Source organism: Lampetra planeri, chromosome 2, assembly GCF_965212315.1.
Source record: "Lampetra planeri chromosome 2, kcLamPlan1.2.h2, whole genome shotgun sequence".
NCBI lineage: Eukaryota > Metazoa > Chordata > Hyperoartia > Petromyzontiformes > Petromyzontidae > Lampetra > Lampetra planeri.
In genome coordinates this window covers 10,779,710-10,796,474 of record NC_136108.1, presented here as the reverse complement: position 1 = coordinate 10,796,474, position 16,765 = coordinate 10,779,710, and the positions used below count along the sequence as shown (strand labels likewise).

General features: G+C 44.7%; 1 protein-coding gene across 3 annotated transcripts in view; it reads left to right on the top strand.

The window, feature by feature from the left end:
• Positions 1 to 16,765, top strand: part of LRP2 (LDL receptor related protein 2) — a 98,474-nt gene that overhangs the window by 55,686 nt on the left and 26,023 nt on the right. For all 3 annotated transcript variants that reach the window (XR_013587442.1, XR_013587443.1, XM_078606807.1), the window contains exons 52-68: positions 401 to 762; positions 2,506 to 2,658; positions 4,784 to 4,954; positions 5,753 to 5,976; positions 7,072 to 7,249; positions 8,410 to 8,606; positions 8,728 to 8,973; positions 10,178 to 10,306; positions 11,312 to 11,431; positions 11,659 to 11,775; positions 12,864 to 12,980; positions 13,544 to 13,681; positions 14,070 to 14,192; positions 14,436 to 14,564; positions 15,344 to 15,475; positions 15,926 to 16,057; positions 16,484 to 16,627. Coding sequence is in view for 1 of the 3 variants with exons in the window: in XM_078606807.1 (XP_078462933.1) it covers positions 401 to 762; positions 2,506 to 2,658; positions 4,784 to 4,954; positions 5,753 to 5,976; positions 7,072 to 7,249; positions 8,410 to 8,606; positions 8,728 to 8,973; positions 10,178 to 10,306; positions 11,312 to 11,431; positions 11,659 to 11,775; positions 12,864 to 12,980; positions 13,544 to 13,681; positions 14,070 to 14,192; positions 14,436 to 14,564; positions 15,344 to 15,475; positions 15,926 to 16,057; positions 16,484 to 16,627 (2,812 nt within the window). In the remaining 2 variants the exon portion in view is untranslated. The remainder of the gene's footprint in view (positions 1 to 400; positions 763 to 2,505; positions 2,659 to 4,783; positions 4,955 to 5,752; positions 5,977 to 7,071; positions 7,250 to 8,409; positions 8,607 to 8,727; positions 8,974 to 10,177; positions 10,307 to 11,311; positions 11,432 to 11,658; positions 11,776 to 12,863; positions 12,981 to 13,543; positions 13,682 to 14,069; positions 14,193 to 14,435; positions 14,565 to 15,343; positions 15,476 to 15,925; positions 16,058 to 16,483; positions 16,628 to 16,765) is intronic.

Sequence of the window (16,765 nt, the reverse complement as noted above, 5' to 3'; positions counted from 1 at the left end):
ATGGGTACCAGAGTCTGTTTTTAGACTCACTGATTTGTCTTATAAATCAATCTGTCTACAGAATGAATACTAGCCTAAAGGTTGTGCTGTATAGCTCTCCGAAATATTATTGGGTTATATTGTGGGTTATTCATCAAGCTTGATATCCGACGTTTCGCTGCACATCCTAAAGAAGCTCCCATCACGGAGAGTGAAACGTCGGACAACATCATGCCAAACAACACGCAGCAAGATGTCCAACTCACATTAAACAGCTGTCACCCTAAGGTGTTCACAATAAAGGAGACTCTACTTATTACAAGTGACATTGCCACTTTGTTTACAAAGATACGGTTAAAAAAAAATGTGCACGACCCAAATGATGCATCCTAAGGCGCAAATGCATTCCGCCCGGCCTCAGGTGTGCAGCCAGCTGTGCGAGAACACGGCAGGCTCGTACTTCTGCAAGTGCGCACCGGGTTACGTGCGCTTGCCCGACGGGCGCACCTGCCGGCAGAACAGCGGGGTGGAGCCGTACCTGATCTTCTCCAACCGCTACTACGTACGCAACATGACGGTGGGCGGCGGCAGCTACACGCCTATCCTGCAAAACCTCACCAACGTGGTGGCGCTGGACTTTGATCGGGTGGAGCGCCGTCTCTACTGGGTCGATTACGGCCGGCGCACGATCGAGCGCATGTTCCTCAACCGCACGGGGCTGGAGACGGTGATGAAGCACGATCTGCCAGCACCGGAAGGATTGGCCATTGACTGGGTGGGCAGGTGAGTGGTGTAGGTGAAAAACCGTAAGAAAGTCAATGTCTTATACTTACCAGGTAAGGCCTACTGAGTTTTTTCGCTCTTTTTTCAGACCTGGCCACAAATGATAGCTCAACGAGGTGGCTGATCGAGTGGAAATTTATATAGCAGCCAAATACTCTGAATGTCAACGTGTCTCCTGGCTTAAACTTGCAATTGGGTTGTAGCCGTCAATGTTGGCAGCCATGAACTAGTGTTGTAAATTCCACGTTCTTAAGGCATGGGCCAGTCTCTGTAGGATGATTAATTATCCTACGAATAAGCCAGTTTAATGCAATTTATTTGACTAAACCATTCATGTAATTCCAGATTAAAACGATACACTTCTGAAAACATTTACCATTTTAGTCCACTCGTAACTTTATTTCATGTTTCAGTCAAAACAGTTGCTTTAAACAAATGCATAATCTGTATCTAAGGCTACTGTTGACAATTTGTGCAATTTATTTACCCCATAAAGATGACAATCTAAGTGCACTCAGAACTGGTAACCTTCCAATTATCGAATCTAACACTGCACCACTAAACATGCCTTTTCTCTCATATATTTCTTACCTCCTCAGGTTTGACATTGAACGTTAAATATTTTATGGCTGTAATGTGTTGCTTGTTGACCGAGGTCAACCGTACAAACGAGAATTTCATTCTCAATGGGCTCTCACCTGGTGAATTCAACTCAGTTATTTTGTTATTGGAACCAGAGCTATTTGACTGGAACATTGTGGCCAGTTGCAAAAGCACCCTTAAGCATTGTGTCCCTTAGCTCTGAGCAATGCTTTCAATTGTAGCCTTGGAGAAATGTCAACGTACTGTGTCTTTTAGAACAAGCCACTTGCATGGTCGTCATCCATGTTTTTGGATTGCTCTGCTTATTATCCCGAGAAGATGCAGTGTGTGCATACACCGAACATTATTTAAAACCCATTCAAATGTCACATTTTCTTTTTTTATGGTTAATGGAATAGTGTGATGTATAATAACGTTGAACTAATTCCCGTGGAAATGAATCTACTACACCTGCTATCTTGAGATGCTGATGGATGTATGCGTTAGAGCAAATTCAATTGCTGCTGCCGTTAACTGATGTTTTTCTCAGCACAGAGACTGTATAAGAACATGACTGCTGCATGGCATTGTTTGCGGGTGTGTTGGATAGCTATCACGATGTGTTTTCATATTGCACCGCGTGTTGTTGGAATGATGTCCGATGTTTCGCTCCACGTGCCGGGAACGTCTTTCGGAACCGATGAAAAACACGCGGCACAACCCGATGCACACACATCGGATAACTATGCACGACACAGTGTTCTTCACTGGCGGTCCCTGGTGGCCTTTTAGTGCGGCCTCTGACGTGCGGCCCACGATAATACACAAAGAGTGAAAAGGCCCCCGTCGTTCTGCTGTCAACCCCAATGGTTTCAAATGTGTGAAGGCCCTCACACAGTCACACTGATGATGTTTTATCGTCTAAAGTGAGTCTCCCTCTGAAAATTCGTGAAGAACACTGATCTTCGAGCACTCCTTAAGCTGACGTTCGGCCTCGTGACCGCCAGGTGGCGCGGTCGTTTGTTATTACGTTCGCGCAGGACTCTTCATTGTTCAAAAGCCGGTTTTCCATCGCTCTCCCGATCTAATGAGCAAGGCCCCCCCCCCCCCCTCTGTTCTCTGTACAATATTGAGTGATCTAACGGAGCTCTGTGGCTGTAGGAAGATGTACTGGGCGGACGCCGTGCTGGACTGCGTGAACGTGGCTGAGCTGGACGGACGCTACCGCAAGAAGCTGCTGTCGGGATGCGTGGATACCAACCACACGTACTGCATGGAGAATCCACGAGGGGTCACACTGCACCCCAGATTCGGGCGAGTTCTCGCACAAGACAAGAACTCCCATTTACAGCTTTCGTGACTGCAGGGATTCATCTTCTTGGTTCTTTCGGTAAAGTCACGTAGAAGGGAAGTAATAAAATAATAAAATAAAACATAATAAAATAATTCTCACGACGTTTCGGCCACAACGCAAGCAGCCGTGGTTTCACCTGAGGACGGCTGCTTGCGTTGTGGCCGAAACGTCGTGAGAATTATTTTATTATGTTTTATTTTTATTATTTTATTACTTCCCTTCTACGTGACTTTACCGAAAGAACCAAGAAGAAGAACTCCCATATTAGCGGACGCAGACTGGTGGGGATAGGGGCAAGGGCTGTTAGCGAGCACCAGTCAAGGCCTGCATGGCACACAGCAGGGTGGGTGGGGCCAGAACCACCCTTCCCAGTACCAAGTAGAAATGTTAAGGCTAAGTTGACCTAGGGGAGGCCCATAATTGGTTTAGATATGACTCTCCACGGATGTTAGCCATGGTAGGAAATTGATGTCAGCTCGCCGAGTTCGTGGTGCGCCACATGGTACCACTGATGCATGTTTTAAGGGACATGTGCATTGAGATTCATGGGAAAGTAATGCAACCACATTTCTTGGAGGTTCAACCGGGACACATGGTGAGGAGTCTGGCAGCCCCATCCCTCTCTCCGTAAGCCCACCCACTTCACGTAGCCCCGCCCACTTCACATAGCCCCGCCCACTCAACCACTGGCCCAGCCACTGGGCGTGGCCTCGCTTTCTGACATTGGCCCTACCCACGACTCAGGTAGCCCCACCCTTTGCCTGTAGTACTATCTTAAGTTGACAAAATGCTAATTTTCACTAAAGTTTCTGGACAGAGGAACCACCATTCTGTTCCGGCCAAACCAGAACGATTGGTAGCTTTAAAGCAGATACATCTCAGTTTAATGAAAGTAAAAATTTTGCAACCTTTCAGAAACAAATTCGGAATGTTTTTATATATATTGGAGGAATCCAATTAGCTATAATGCTATTTTTTACAGATGTCAATCCACTGCTGGAGGATGGCCGTTTATTAGAATCAAAATGTATTTAAATACTTTGAATCAAGGTTTTACAAACCAACATTGCCTCTCTAATGGCAACTGTTGGTGCCGTGAACTGTGATCAATGTGATTTCAATGTTGTTGATGCGCAATGTGTCTGATTATACCGTGTTAAACTTCACGTGCAGCGTATTAGATTTACAACTAATTGCGTCATACATATATATATGTATATCCTGATCATGAATATTACGTAACATTTTTATCCATCTTAAAGACGTTCTGAATAATTTTCTTTATATATAAAAAGGAACTTATTCAAGCAATAGTTTTTATTTTAATTATAGTTATTTTGCGTGTTTGCATGTTCTGGAGCCTAGGTGGCGGAGCCTATGATCATATACTTCAGCGTGAGCAGGCTCCCACCATTATATATTTTATTCCAGTCAATGGGCCATCACAGAAACCCCTCTCCAAAGTCGAGAAAGTAATGGCAGTGTGCGGAGCACTATCATCATTATCATTATTGACGACTAGGTCGGTGTATACTATAGAGCCATTGGTGTCTTCGCGTGAGGGATGTGGCTGAAGCGTGTGCCAGACTACACAGAGATGGGGTCCAGCTACCGTCTGTGGCCACAAAAATTATGTGTAGTGTATTTCAATTTGTCTCTGTTTCCTCGTCTCTCATGTTCTTTCTTCGTCTCTATGTCTCTGTCTCTCGGTATCCCCGTCTCCGTGGTGCCTGTGTTTTGGTTTATATATCTCTCTCTCCCTGTCTTTCTCTGTTTCCTTGTCTGTGTTGTATCCCCATCTGCTCCCGGCCCCACTGCGTATTGTATTTACATCTCCCTGCCTGTTGGGAGTCTCCTTGAACCCCAATCTCTCATTTCGCACCTGTCTCTTTTCAATCTATTACATTCCACTGCTATTGTTTAGTAAATTTGTAAAACAAAAATATATGTGTGTGTATATATGGTACCATGCTCAGTTTTAACTCGTAGTTTTTGCTAAGCAAAAATTAACCACCACGATAAGACATTCATCGTCAGATGAAAATACATTCAGCGATAACTAAACCTTACATTGTGTGTCTGCAGGTACTTGTACTGGACGGACTGGGGAACCACGCCGTACATTGCCCGCGTGGGCATGGATGGAAAAAATAAGTCTGTTGTGATCAGCACCAAGTTGGAATGGCCCAATGGTCTCACCATCGATTACACCACGGATCGCATATTCTGGTCGGATGCTCATCTCAATTACATTGAGTAAGTGTGCTAGCCTACGTGACCTCACACAATTAATACCCCTGGTGGGGTGGAATGTCAGGGCATTGATGTTATTCCTATTGCAAAGATGGGTCTAGATGTGTGTGGGGGGTATATAAAATGTATAATAATAGCAATATCGTTTATCTGTCTATGATAAAAAAATATATATCTAAATGATTTCCTGCTCAAATGAGCATTGAGGTGGTGCTTATCTCCTCTTGGTACCCATTAGCCTGTGGTGGAAATTCCACATTCCTGTGGTGGAGGTGGATCCATCCTTCCCCACACAGTGGTGCTCACTGCTTTGACCCCAGCGAGAAATGGGCGGAGTCAACCCCCAACCGGGATTTTAACTCGCAACCTTCAGATTGCGAGTCACCCACTCTCCCACTGAAAGCACCACCCATCAAATCTGAAGTTTTCATCAGGAGATTCTTGCATTGGGTTAATTGTCCATTTCATTTTTAAGTGGTGTTATCTCCAGACCACCTTGCAGCCAATTGGGATTTGGAGTTATAGCTGCTCCACCAACCCCTTTTGAGCTGTTTGACGGTCCCCTCCATGACAGATACTAAATATCGCAATAGATGGAAGGCATCTGTCCGTCTAGGGCATTAACCCTCAGTTATGAGGACAGCACTCAATCAAATAGAACCCTTGAATCCAAATAACTGCAACCATAATCTCATGCATTTCTGTTGCCGTCAGTGTACGTGTTTTTGCTCAATCCTGAACCCGTAAAGTGGCCGCCAAAGTACGGCATTGATTGCATCTGCTTTGCTTCCCGAATGCAAGGTACGCAAACCTAGATGGAAGCCATCGGCACACAACACTGGCGGGCTCGTTGCCGCACGTCTTCGCGCTCACCGTCTTTGAGGACACGATCTTCTGGACTGACTGGAACACGAGGAGCATTGAGAGCGCGCACAAGTACACGGGCGAAGGCCGCACCATGCTGGCCAACACCACGCACCGGCCCTTTGACATCCACGTGTATCACCCCTACCGCCAGCCGCCAGGTGTGCTCCATGAGGACCTTGCAAAGGACACCTCCCGCCCTCCCGTCAGCTTGCCTGCCTGGCAGAATTTTTTGTAAAATGTATATGTTCACGCCCGATGTAGTCTGTGTGTTAAATATGCATTGCATTAATCTGTGTAAGCATTACTGCTTGATCTGTCATCAATTTCCCTACATGCAATTTAAATCAGTGACTGGTTGACCGCTCTGTGTGTTAAATGCTTACCTTGCATATTTTTTATGACAGTAAGTACATTATCAATTTCACTGACAATGCACACTTTGCATTCACTTGTACTTGAATGAGCAGATTTTACAATTAAATAAAAAAAAATTGTATAACTCTTCCACAATTCAACACCTCTCATGTAAAATAAAATAATATTTATAACAATTTGACAATATCAGTCATAGATTTTGTTACATACTTTCATTCGTGTCATCTATTAACATATATACAGTGTGAGCTAGTGATATAAACTAAAATAATGATGATAAATTATAGAGATATCAACATTTATTTCAAAGCCTCTGCTTGTCTCCCTCCAATATCAATACACTCATAAATCTGTTATCACTCTCCTTTGTGAGATATGGAGCCTTTGCTTTCACAATCTCCAAGCACCTGTTGAAAAGAAAGCAAGAGGGCCGTTTTTTAAATTAGTGGGGCATCTATAAATGGGATACCCTGTGTAAAAAGGGACGAGATGTTAACTCCCTCGCCTGGTGGCTTCGATCCCGACTCTGATGCCTATATATTTGGAGTTTGCATGTTCTCCCCGTGGTTGTGAGGATTTTTCTCCGGGTCCTCCAGTTTTTCCCTCCACATTTAAAATCAACATGCATTCAGAGTATTTGGCTGCTATACATTTCCACATGATAAGCTACTCCGTTGAGCTGTCATTTGTGGCCAGGTCGCTTCTGAAAGAATTGCTATGAAGCTCAGTGGGTCTTACCTGATAAAAAATACAAAATTGTTTAATAAAAAAAAAAGATTACTTCATTTGTTTCTAAACTTTAACTGAATTGACCGCAAAACATTAACACGGCCTCAATCAACTTTCCCCACCCTCCCTCCCTCCCTGCGGCCACCAAGTGCCCAACCCGTGTGGCAGCAACAACGGCGGCTGCTCCCACCTTTGCCTGGTGGCGGCTGGTGGCGCCGGCTTCCAGTGCGAGTGCCCCGACGACTTTGCGGCCATCCACGTGGGCACGACCGTGCGCTGCCTGGCCCGCTGCACCAGCACCCAGTTCCGTTGCCAGGACGATGAGAGGCAAGGCCGCAGAACCCACAGAAGACAGCAAAGCAACCGTTAAATACGGTGCCGCACTACTACACTGTGAAGAAAGATACCGTCATAGTAAAAAAAAGTGTTATGTTTGCAGAGTAAAAAAAAAGTTATCGTGTTATCGACACGCCAAAGGTTGAAAGAGGTTTGTACAAAATGTAAGAGAGGCACGGATGTAAATCCCACACCAGACCCAAAAACAACAGTAACATTAAATACAAATCAGCAGAGTGCAGTGTTAAGGAATCAAAATAACAAAAATACAGATACAGCACTATTTTTGCGTGTGTCTGGACAGGTGTAAACAAGTTGTATATAGAGGTCCAAAAACTAATTAATGTGTAATTGTACAGCTCTTTGTCAATTTACTGCTGAATAAAGGCCTTTCAATTCCACATCAGTCATAGGATTTCCTCGACCATACACCACCATATTGGTCAGAGCAGGTTGAGATGAGGCTCAAAAGAAGCTGTCTGGTGTGGACCAATCAGGTTCAAAGATAATGCATATATTATCAGAGTACGTTTTTTTTTGCATTCTGACCACAAGTATTGTGGTTAATGCAGACATGATTCCTTGTAAAAGGTTTTAGTGTTTTAACATCTTCGCACCTGTTTTGTTGCCAGAAACAAGGGGAAAACCTATTCTCATATTTTGGTACTGGCAAAGGAGGTCCCATGATATCGTTTATGTATTTTCCTAGATATTCAAGATATATAATGATTCACTCCACCTACAAAGTTATACGTTGTCATGTTTAGTAATATTTTGATAGAAAAAAATGGAAATGTCTTCCCTTGTGCATTCTGAATCTATCGTGGCTGCAAGGTTTCCATTAATCAATCACATGCAATATATATTAATTCAAAAACATCGGTTTGTTGCATATATTGTGACTGTAGTAATCGATTTTAATCGATCAATCAATTGAACTTTACAAGCATAATATTGTCTACTCAACATTCAGGATATGCACAAGACAGGCAATTTTTTTGTAGAATCTTCACCATCAATTATGGGTCAAAACACTGCTGGCTTAAAATCAGGAATATTAATGGTGGAAAAATATTAACCAGATCAGCTTTGCTGAAAAATAGTCCTGATGACGTCCAAAATGTGTGGTTTTTGTCTCTGCACTTTGACAGGTGCATCCCGATTTGGTGGAAGTGTGATGGGCAACGGGACTGTCGCGATGCCTCGGACGAGCCGGCGACGTGCCCTCACCGCTACTGCCCCATTGGGCGCTTCCAGTGCCGCGACGGCAACTGCACCAGCTCCAACCTCCTTTGTAATGGCAACAACAATTGCCCCGACGGCTCGGACGAGGAGGACACCCTATGCTGTGAGTTGCATCGCTTTACCCCTGCCAACTGCCAACTGAACCTCGAACGCTCGCCCGTATCGACCCAACTGCACGCTCCCTCTATCTGATGCCGTTCTATGTTGCGTGTGTGCACGCACAGTCAACCACCGGTGCAACAGCAACCAGTGGCAGTGCATGAATAAGCGCTGCATCCCAGCGGCGTGGCTGTGCGACGGCGGGCCGGACTGTCAGGACAGCAGCGATGAGGACTCCGCCACCTGCGCCGCGCGCACATGCGCCCCGGGGCAGTTTCGCTGCAACAATGGGCGCTGCATCCCCCGCTCGTGGGTGTGTGACGTGGACGACGACTGTGGGGATGGCTCTGACGAGCCTCACGACACCTGCAGTGAGTCCACAACACATTGCTGATCTCGTCAAGGAGCATACTCCATCACGTGAACTCCGGTCATCATCGCAGCAGCGGCTTTTGGCTGGCCATCAGATGCGCTCTGCGGCCGTCTGGAACGCTCTTCCGATACTAGGAAGCCACTGGAGCTATGCACTTTTAAATCTAGATTGAGAACTAATATCTTCAGAACTGCTTTTTGTGTCGATTTTGTTGTCCTCCTGCACCTCCGATTAGCACGGTTGGCTACGTACGGTGTGAATGAAGTTCAACATACGTACATACATACATACAAACATACCGTCGTCTGCTGCGCTCTCTGCCATAAAAATGGCACGTGCCTGCGAAACACACTTCAATCCACTACTGGATGAAGGCCTTCCCAAGCCATCACCATCCCTTCCGATCCTGCTGTGTAACAATCCACCTAGCACCTGCACACGAGCCGATTTCAGCACTCCATCTCCTCTGTGGATGTCGTCTACGTTGTGTTCCGTCACTTAGCTGCCACTCATCGTTATTCTACACCGTCATTCATCATTCCTTTTAGCGAGCACAGTTAAACGAGAGATATAATGATTCATCGATTTAATCATGTAAATCAATACCTCAGCTCACGATACATGTGTCGAATTATGCGGGAAAGAGTATATTATATATTAACTGTGCAAGTCATACACAAATCGTGTGCAAATGGTACTTTTAAACTAATATAAAAAACAAGAAAGAATAATCAAGCTTGGACAAATGAGGCAGCTCAAACAAGACAGTATAAACCAGACAACAATAATAATCAATTCTTGAATAACATTTTGGCTGATACTTGACAATTCATCAAATTTCCTGGGGATAAATCATTACATGCTTCTAGAGGAAATGCCTTCCATCATAGGTAAATGACAAGCTTATAGAGGCATCTTCCCTCTTGGGAAGAGGAGTGGTGGCGTGTCTTTTGTGCTGCACTTTTATTCCATTTATTTATCTAGATACATGAACTCAATCATAAATAAGTGCCCAGTTATATAAGAATGAGGATAATGAATTATAAGTAAAAATGTAGTATCCATGTCGCTGACAATCCACTTTATAACTGGAGCAAGGGACAAGACATATCGTCAGCACTTGCTCTTACTGTGCTCAATAACTGCATTGATGGATCCATTTGCCCTTCTCAAAGTTTCTGTCGATCGTCGTGTGCGTGCAGTGGGTCCGAGCCACCGGTGTGACAACCACACAGAGTTCGCCTGCAGGACCAACTACCGCTGCGTCCCGACGTGGGCTGTGTGTAACGGCATGGACGACTGTCGTGACAACTCTGATGAGCGGGGCTGTGGTAAGCTCGTGTAATCATCGTCAGTCATGCTCTTTCCGCTGTTGGATGAAAGCCGCTCCAAGCTGCTGCCATTTTTCATCACCCTGTGAGGAAACGATCCATCTTGCACCTCCACATGAGATGAATTTACTGCTGCATCTCCATAAAGGACATCCTCTTGGGAGTGTTGTCTCCTTTGGGTGTAATTCTGTCATTGGTCTCAACCATTGGCCATCGTTGATGTGTCCTGCCCAGGCCCACTTACTTTGCTTCACAGTCACAATGAGGTTTCTAACCTGCACATATCTCTAGTCCTTGTGCTCCTGTTTCCGTCTCTCAGTGGAATCCAAGTGTACACATCTTCATATTGCTTTTCGCTTTCCAGTTCTTTCAAATTTCTTTGTCAGTGTCTATGTTTCTGATCCATATTTGACAGTAGATAATATACATGGGTTAAAATGTTATTTTTTTGGAACATTACTATGTGGCTTTTGATAATTAAGTACAGTTTTACAAAAACACTCCAATTTGTTCTCATACAGTACTTTATTTCGTAATGTTAATCCCAGTCCACCTTCAATAACTGTCCTCGGTATGCGTACTCTCATATGGTTTTCAGTTGTGACCCTCCAAAATATATCTCCAGTAGTTTAGTGAACGCGTTGAACATGACCTTTGCTTTGCTCACATTTATCTCAATCCCCACTTTGCAGCCTTCTTTATTCAGCTCCTCCATCATGTAATTCGTTTCCATTGAATGTCATATGACTCATTAGCAAAATGTGCAGTGGTTTATAGATTTTTTAAGTATATTTATGTGGTTTTTTTCTCCAAACCAATTTTTAGAAAACATTATCTAATGTCGTGGCAAATAGCGTTGATGAAAGTGTGCGTCATGTTTAATTGCATTCGCGATTCATGCTTTTCATCCATCCATGTGAAACTAACTGGATTCCACATATGGTGACCTCCTCGAATGATGAGTGTTTGACCGACAGCTGTTCTCCGTTTGTACTATGTTACTAGCGGAGATAACTTGTGACCCTCTGGGTGATTACCGCTGTGACAACCACCGCTGTATCCCACTGCGATGGAGGTGCGATCGATACGATGACTGTGGCGATGGCTCTGATGAACGCAACTGTGGTACGAGAAAACCCACACACATTAAAACGTTGCAGTGTTTTAATTTTTCCAAACAATGTAAACATTTTCCCATTTGATATTTATTGTTTATTTGTTTATTGGGGAACTAAAATCATAATAATCATAAAAAAACACGTAAAAAACAATACAATTAGCTCACTTCCGAAGAGTGGCTCTGTGGTAGCCCTGCTCTGTCTCAGCCATCGATCTCTTCCCCATCTGCTCAGCCCCAAGGCCATGCTCCGAAAGCGAGTTCCGCTGCACAAACCAGCGCTGCATCCCGGGACGCTGGGTCTGCAACCATGAAAATGACTGCGGTGATAATTCAGACGAGCGCGACTGTGGTGAGACATCCAGCAAACATTCACCACTCTGCGTGTCAGTAACGTTTACCAATTATGGACAGTTTCGACATAAGTGCACATCATGCAGATGCACATCTGGCCTTAGGCTAATTAATCACTTAACTGTGTTTAGTCATGATCGCATTACCGCCTTTTGTGTGTACTTAATGCGAATTTAATGTATACGTGTGTGCCAAATGTGCATTTAAGATTCTGATGAGTGTTTCAATACATGCTTTTGTATACAGCCTGAGTGCATCCACCACCAGGACTGGCAAGGTATACTATATTCCCAGGATGCCACCATGCAGTCGTGAAAAGACTTCTATGAAAATTACGCAAATTGTCATGGGATTGGACATGCAGATATTGATCCAAACAACAGTTTTATATATATATATAATTATATTAGTTTATTGCTTTGTTATTTTTTTGATGGCGAGGACCTGCCCCTGTGGTTGACACTTTGTTGATTCGGCAGACTGACATGCGGTGTGTACCAACTGTTTGGTTGCCGAGCTTGGCATGTCTTTCTGGCCCTTTTTTCGGGCCTTGCTACCAGTCCCGTGGCATGCCAGCAGGGCATGGTGTGCCTATACGCCGTGAGCCCCGGCAGGTTTTGATCGGTGGGCCTTGAGCCCAGGGATCCGGCAGTGCTCGGAGAGCCTTGCCAGCATAAGGTAATTGCTGCTCTTTAAAAGCATTATGCCTCTCTAGGGCAGACAGTCCTGTGGCCCGCAAGGCCTTTGCGGACATTGCAAAGATGGCGAGTTTCGTGATAGATATGGGCATTGATTAGCAGAGAGTAGCCGATTTAGCAATGGAGCCCTGAATGGTTGGGTGCAGATCCCTCTGGCAGAGAAAGGAATTCCCAGAAAGTCTGGAGAAGGTGGACAAAGGAAGATCTCCACCTTATTTTATAGACATAGGTGGAGGTAAGGTGACCTTCCAGAGAATTCTTCTATGCATGACTTAGTGGCATCTGGAGAATATAACTAACAGTAATAGCTATGGGTGCTGCCAAGGGAAGAAAATAAATAAATGTGTACATAAGTAATAAATCATACATTGGTCGCAATTTGTAACAGAACTGCAGACGTGCCTGCCTGGCTACTTCCAATGCAGGAGCGGTCACTGCATCCCTGAGCGCTTGAAGTGCGATGGCTCTGCTGACTGCCAGGACTTCTCTGATGAGTCTATGTGTCGTAAGTATCCCTTTCCCTGTTCAGCACACTAACATTCTTAGGCCAAGTGTGAACTGTCTGGGTTAGATAGGAAGGTGTTGGCTTGTGGGTGCACAAGGAACAATAATGTGTTATAGAAGAACTATGGAGGATGATAAGCTGACGCCAACATACTTTAGAGTGATTAATAACACATTTCTGCGGAGGGAGCTGGTAGGAACGTTGGGTTGCTTGGTCAATGGCCAGGGTCAACGGCGGCGTGGTGTATTCCGCAAATATGGCCGACGTGAATAGGTTAAATGTTGAGTTTTATAAGGGCACCACGGGGTGACCAGCCCCTCCCCACCCAGCCCCACCCTCCCCTCCCCACCCAGCCCCTCCCCACCCTCCCCACCCAGCCCCTTCCCACCCTCCCCTCTCCACCCAGCCCCACCCCTCCCATTTTTGGATGCACGACGGACGGACGGACACAATAATCCCCTGTGGGCTGGTGGAACCAGGTGGTTCCTACCAGTATAACGTTTTCTTTACCTATTTTAAACACTCTAACAGCCTTTCCACTGTTTTCGGTGTGTCCTCAACAGCCACGCGCTATCCCAACGGGACGTGGTGCCCACCATCCTCGTTCGAGTGCGACAACCACGTGTGTATCCCACCCTCGTGGAAGTGCGACGGAGACAATGATTGCGGCGACGGCTCGGATGAGGAGCTGCACCACTGCTGTGAGCCACAGCTGCCGATCTATCTGTTCTTGTGCAAATTTCCATCATCCCCAAAATGTGGTCCTATGATCACGAGAGACATTGAGTGATCTGTGGAGCCTACCACTAGTTGCAGCATGTCTTACACACAGGTCATGCATCTTATTTCAAGGGTCATCTCTTAATGTCAGTCAAATATTCCTCAGGGTGATGGTCTCTGTACATTTATGTAGGAGGCACATGTGGAAATTATGCATTTTCATTGCACAAAAAGGATCCCAATAGATATAGACAGACCCTTCCACAAATTCTATAGCTGACAATTTTACGTAAGCCAAAGTTTGTCGTCATGTTATTTTATGTGCTGGTGGAATTTCGTTATGCCTCTGCGTCACCCTTGCGCTGACAGTGGACGTACCTTGCAATCCACCCGGACGCTTCCGCTGCGATAACAACCGCTGCATCTACAGCCATGAGATCTGCAACACCGTGGATGACTGTGGAGATGGGAGCGATGAGACGCCCGACAAATGTGAGCAAAAGCTGCAGACAATAATGCATGTTGTTTCTATGCCTGCAATTTACTGAACTTACCAGGTTGCGCCTCCTAGTACACTCGCGAGAGATTAACGTCTTACGTTACTCAGCTGCGATACGTTTCTCTGGATCACTTGTCAATGTTGATTGGCGTGGCTGCTGATGATGATAATAACAATGTTCAACGGATTCTGAACCGTTACCAGCGTCGGATGTAACGTCCGTTGTCTGTGCGCAGGTAAGGAGCCCACTTTTGCGCCGTGCACAGAGGAGGAGTTTAAGTGCACCAGTGGGCGGTGCATTCCGATGGCAGCCGTCTGCAACAACTACAACGAGTGCAGAGATAACACCGACGAGACCGGATGCAGTAAGTCTACACGTTATTGATGTGTCTGTTGGGCTGCTTTGTCCTAAGTCAAATAAATCACAAATGAGCATTCATACGGGAGCTCGTCTCCTGTTTTACAGCAGTGATGGGAATTCCACGTTCCTACGACAGGAGTGAGTTTATCTATGAGGCAATTACTGTTGATAATACAGGTTTTTTTTTGGTTCGGTTGCGTAAATGTAAATGTGTCCTTAATCCCCACTGCCACCCAACACAGCCAATTAGTAATTAGTAGCGACCTAACCCGAGAAACCTGTATTATGGATGATATTGGTCGCGAAAGCCTACATGTTAAACTAACCACTGTTGACTTCCACACAAAAAACGGTACTTGTTTTTTATTATTAACCCTGAGGGGATGATTTGCAAAGGCTACCCCCCCACCAAGAAATTGAGATCGCTCAACGACTGGCTGAGCAACCTAACTGCATATAGCCATTTTAAATGGGTGGGCAATTTCATCTTACAACTTCTCAACCACCCTTTCCAAAGTCTATTGCTTTTTAAACTCAATTTAAAGTTTTCATATTCTTTGGGTCTTTCGGGCAAGTCACGTAGATAAGTTGAAATAAAATAACAAAAAACTACGACGTTTCGATCACAACGCAAGCGATCGTAATCAACCTATCTACGTGACTTGACCAAAAGACCCAAAGAATATTAATTCCTGCAGTCACGCAAGCTTTAAGTCAAGATTTAAAGTTTTCAACTTGAAAGTTTTTAATCTCCTATATAATTCTCTTTGTTTTATCACAAAGACCAGGGACAGGACCGAACTTGCGCCGAGCGGATTTGTGAGCAGAACTGCACAAACTTACCTGAGAATGGATTCATTTGTTCCTGTCGACCGGGCTTCACGGCCAATGCTGAAAACCGCAACAACTGTGATGGTAAAACACGATTGTGTTCATAGCGGGGGGTCACGAAATTACTTTCCTCACAAGAGAAACAATCAATTCACGAGCAACGTTAAAGGGAGAAAAAACGAATTCGCATGAATAACAGAGTTGAGCAGAACATTCACACGGTATTCTCTTATTTTGGACGTTACTTTCACACTCAGACGAATGTCATTTCTAGGATCAATGCATTTTTTTTTGTAAAAACTGTTATTCGTGTGTTAACCAGCACCATCATAGTCACTATCATTATCATAGATTTCACCAACATTAAAGAAAAACTAATATTGGTGTCACGTGTATATATTGCTGTTGTCTTAGCTGTCTCTGGTGTAACACAGCATTGAAGATATAAGCAGTGAAGAAGAGTATATTGTACTTTTAAAACCACATGATTTCAACCATCCATTTGTGCATTGCTTTGTTTTCATTCCTGGGCAGATGTGAATGAGTGTGAGGTGTTCGGAACATGCCCTCAGGACTGCCAGAATGCAAAGGGTACTTACGAGTGCTTCTGTGTGGATGGCTACCGCTCAGCTGCGGGCAGCTACGGCAAGCGCTGCATTGCCAACGGTGAGACACGTCCTGCCAAGGGAAATCAGCAAACAACTGACGCAGCGTGTGGTTTCACTACAGTAGTGGAATATGCACCATAGTTTCCATTGCATCGTTAGCATCCTCTTTTTTTCCGAATTTATATTAATCCCAGAATGCATGATTGGAGTCATGGTTAGCATGACTCCATGAGCAATTGTCAGGCACAGCCAGTGAAAAACATCCCATGCTCTCTACAATTAAATTAAGGTACTTCTAGTGTGCCCTGGCTTATTGATACATTTGATAGGTGTACCATAGTTTTCATAAATAATGGATTTTTGGCAAACTGCCATAATATCACTCCATTTAAATTGTTAGTTGTGATGACTAAAGTGTATTTGGAGTTGCTCATTGATGTGATAGCATTTACTGACTAAAGTGCACCGCCGTTCATTGCTACAGATAACTCGCCGCTGCTGTTGCTGGCTGACAAGGTGCGTGTGCGCAAGTACGACCTGACATCGCAGAAGCAAGCGGATTACATATCTAATGAGGAAGACATCCAAGCCCTGGACTTTGACTGGGATCATGATGGCACAGGGCTCAGTACGGCTCTTTCCACATTGTCATGTGCTCACCCTGATGTGCTGTGTTCAGTCGTTATTACATGAAATTGTCAGTTGGTAGAAAAACAAATGATTAAATAAGCATATTACTTCATCGTATTTTTATGGCTTTTTTTCT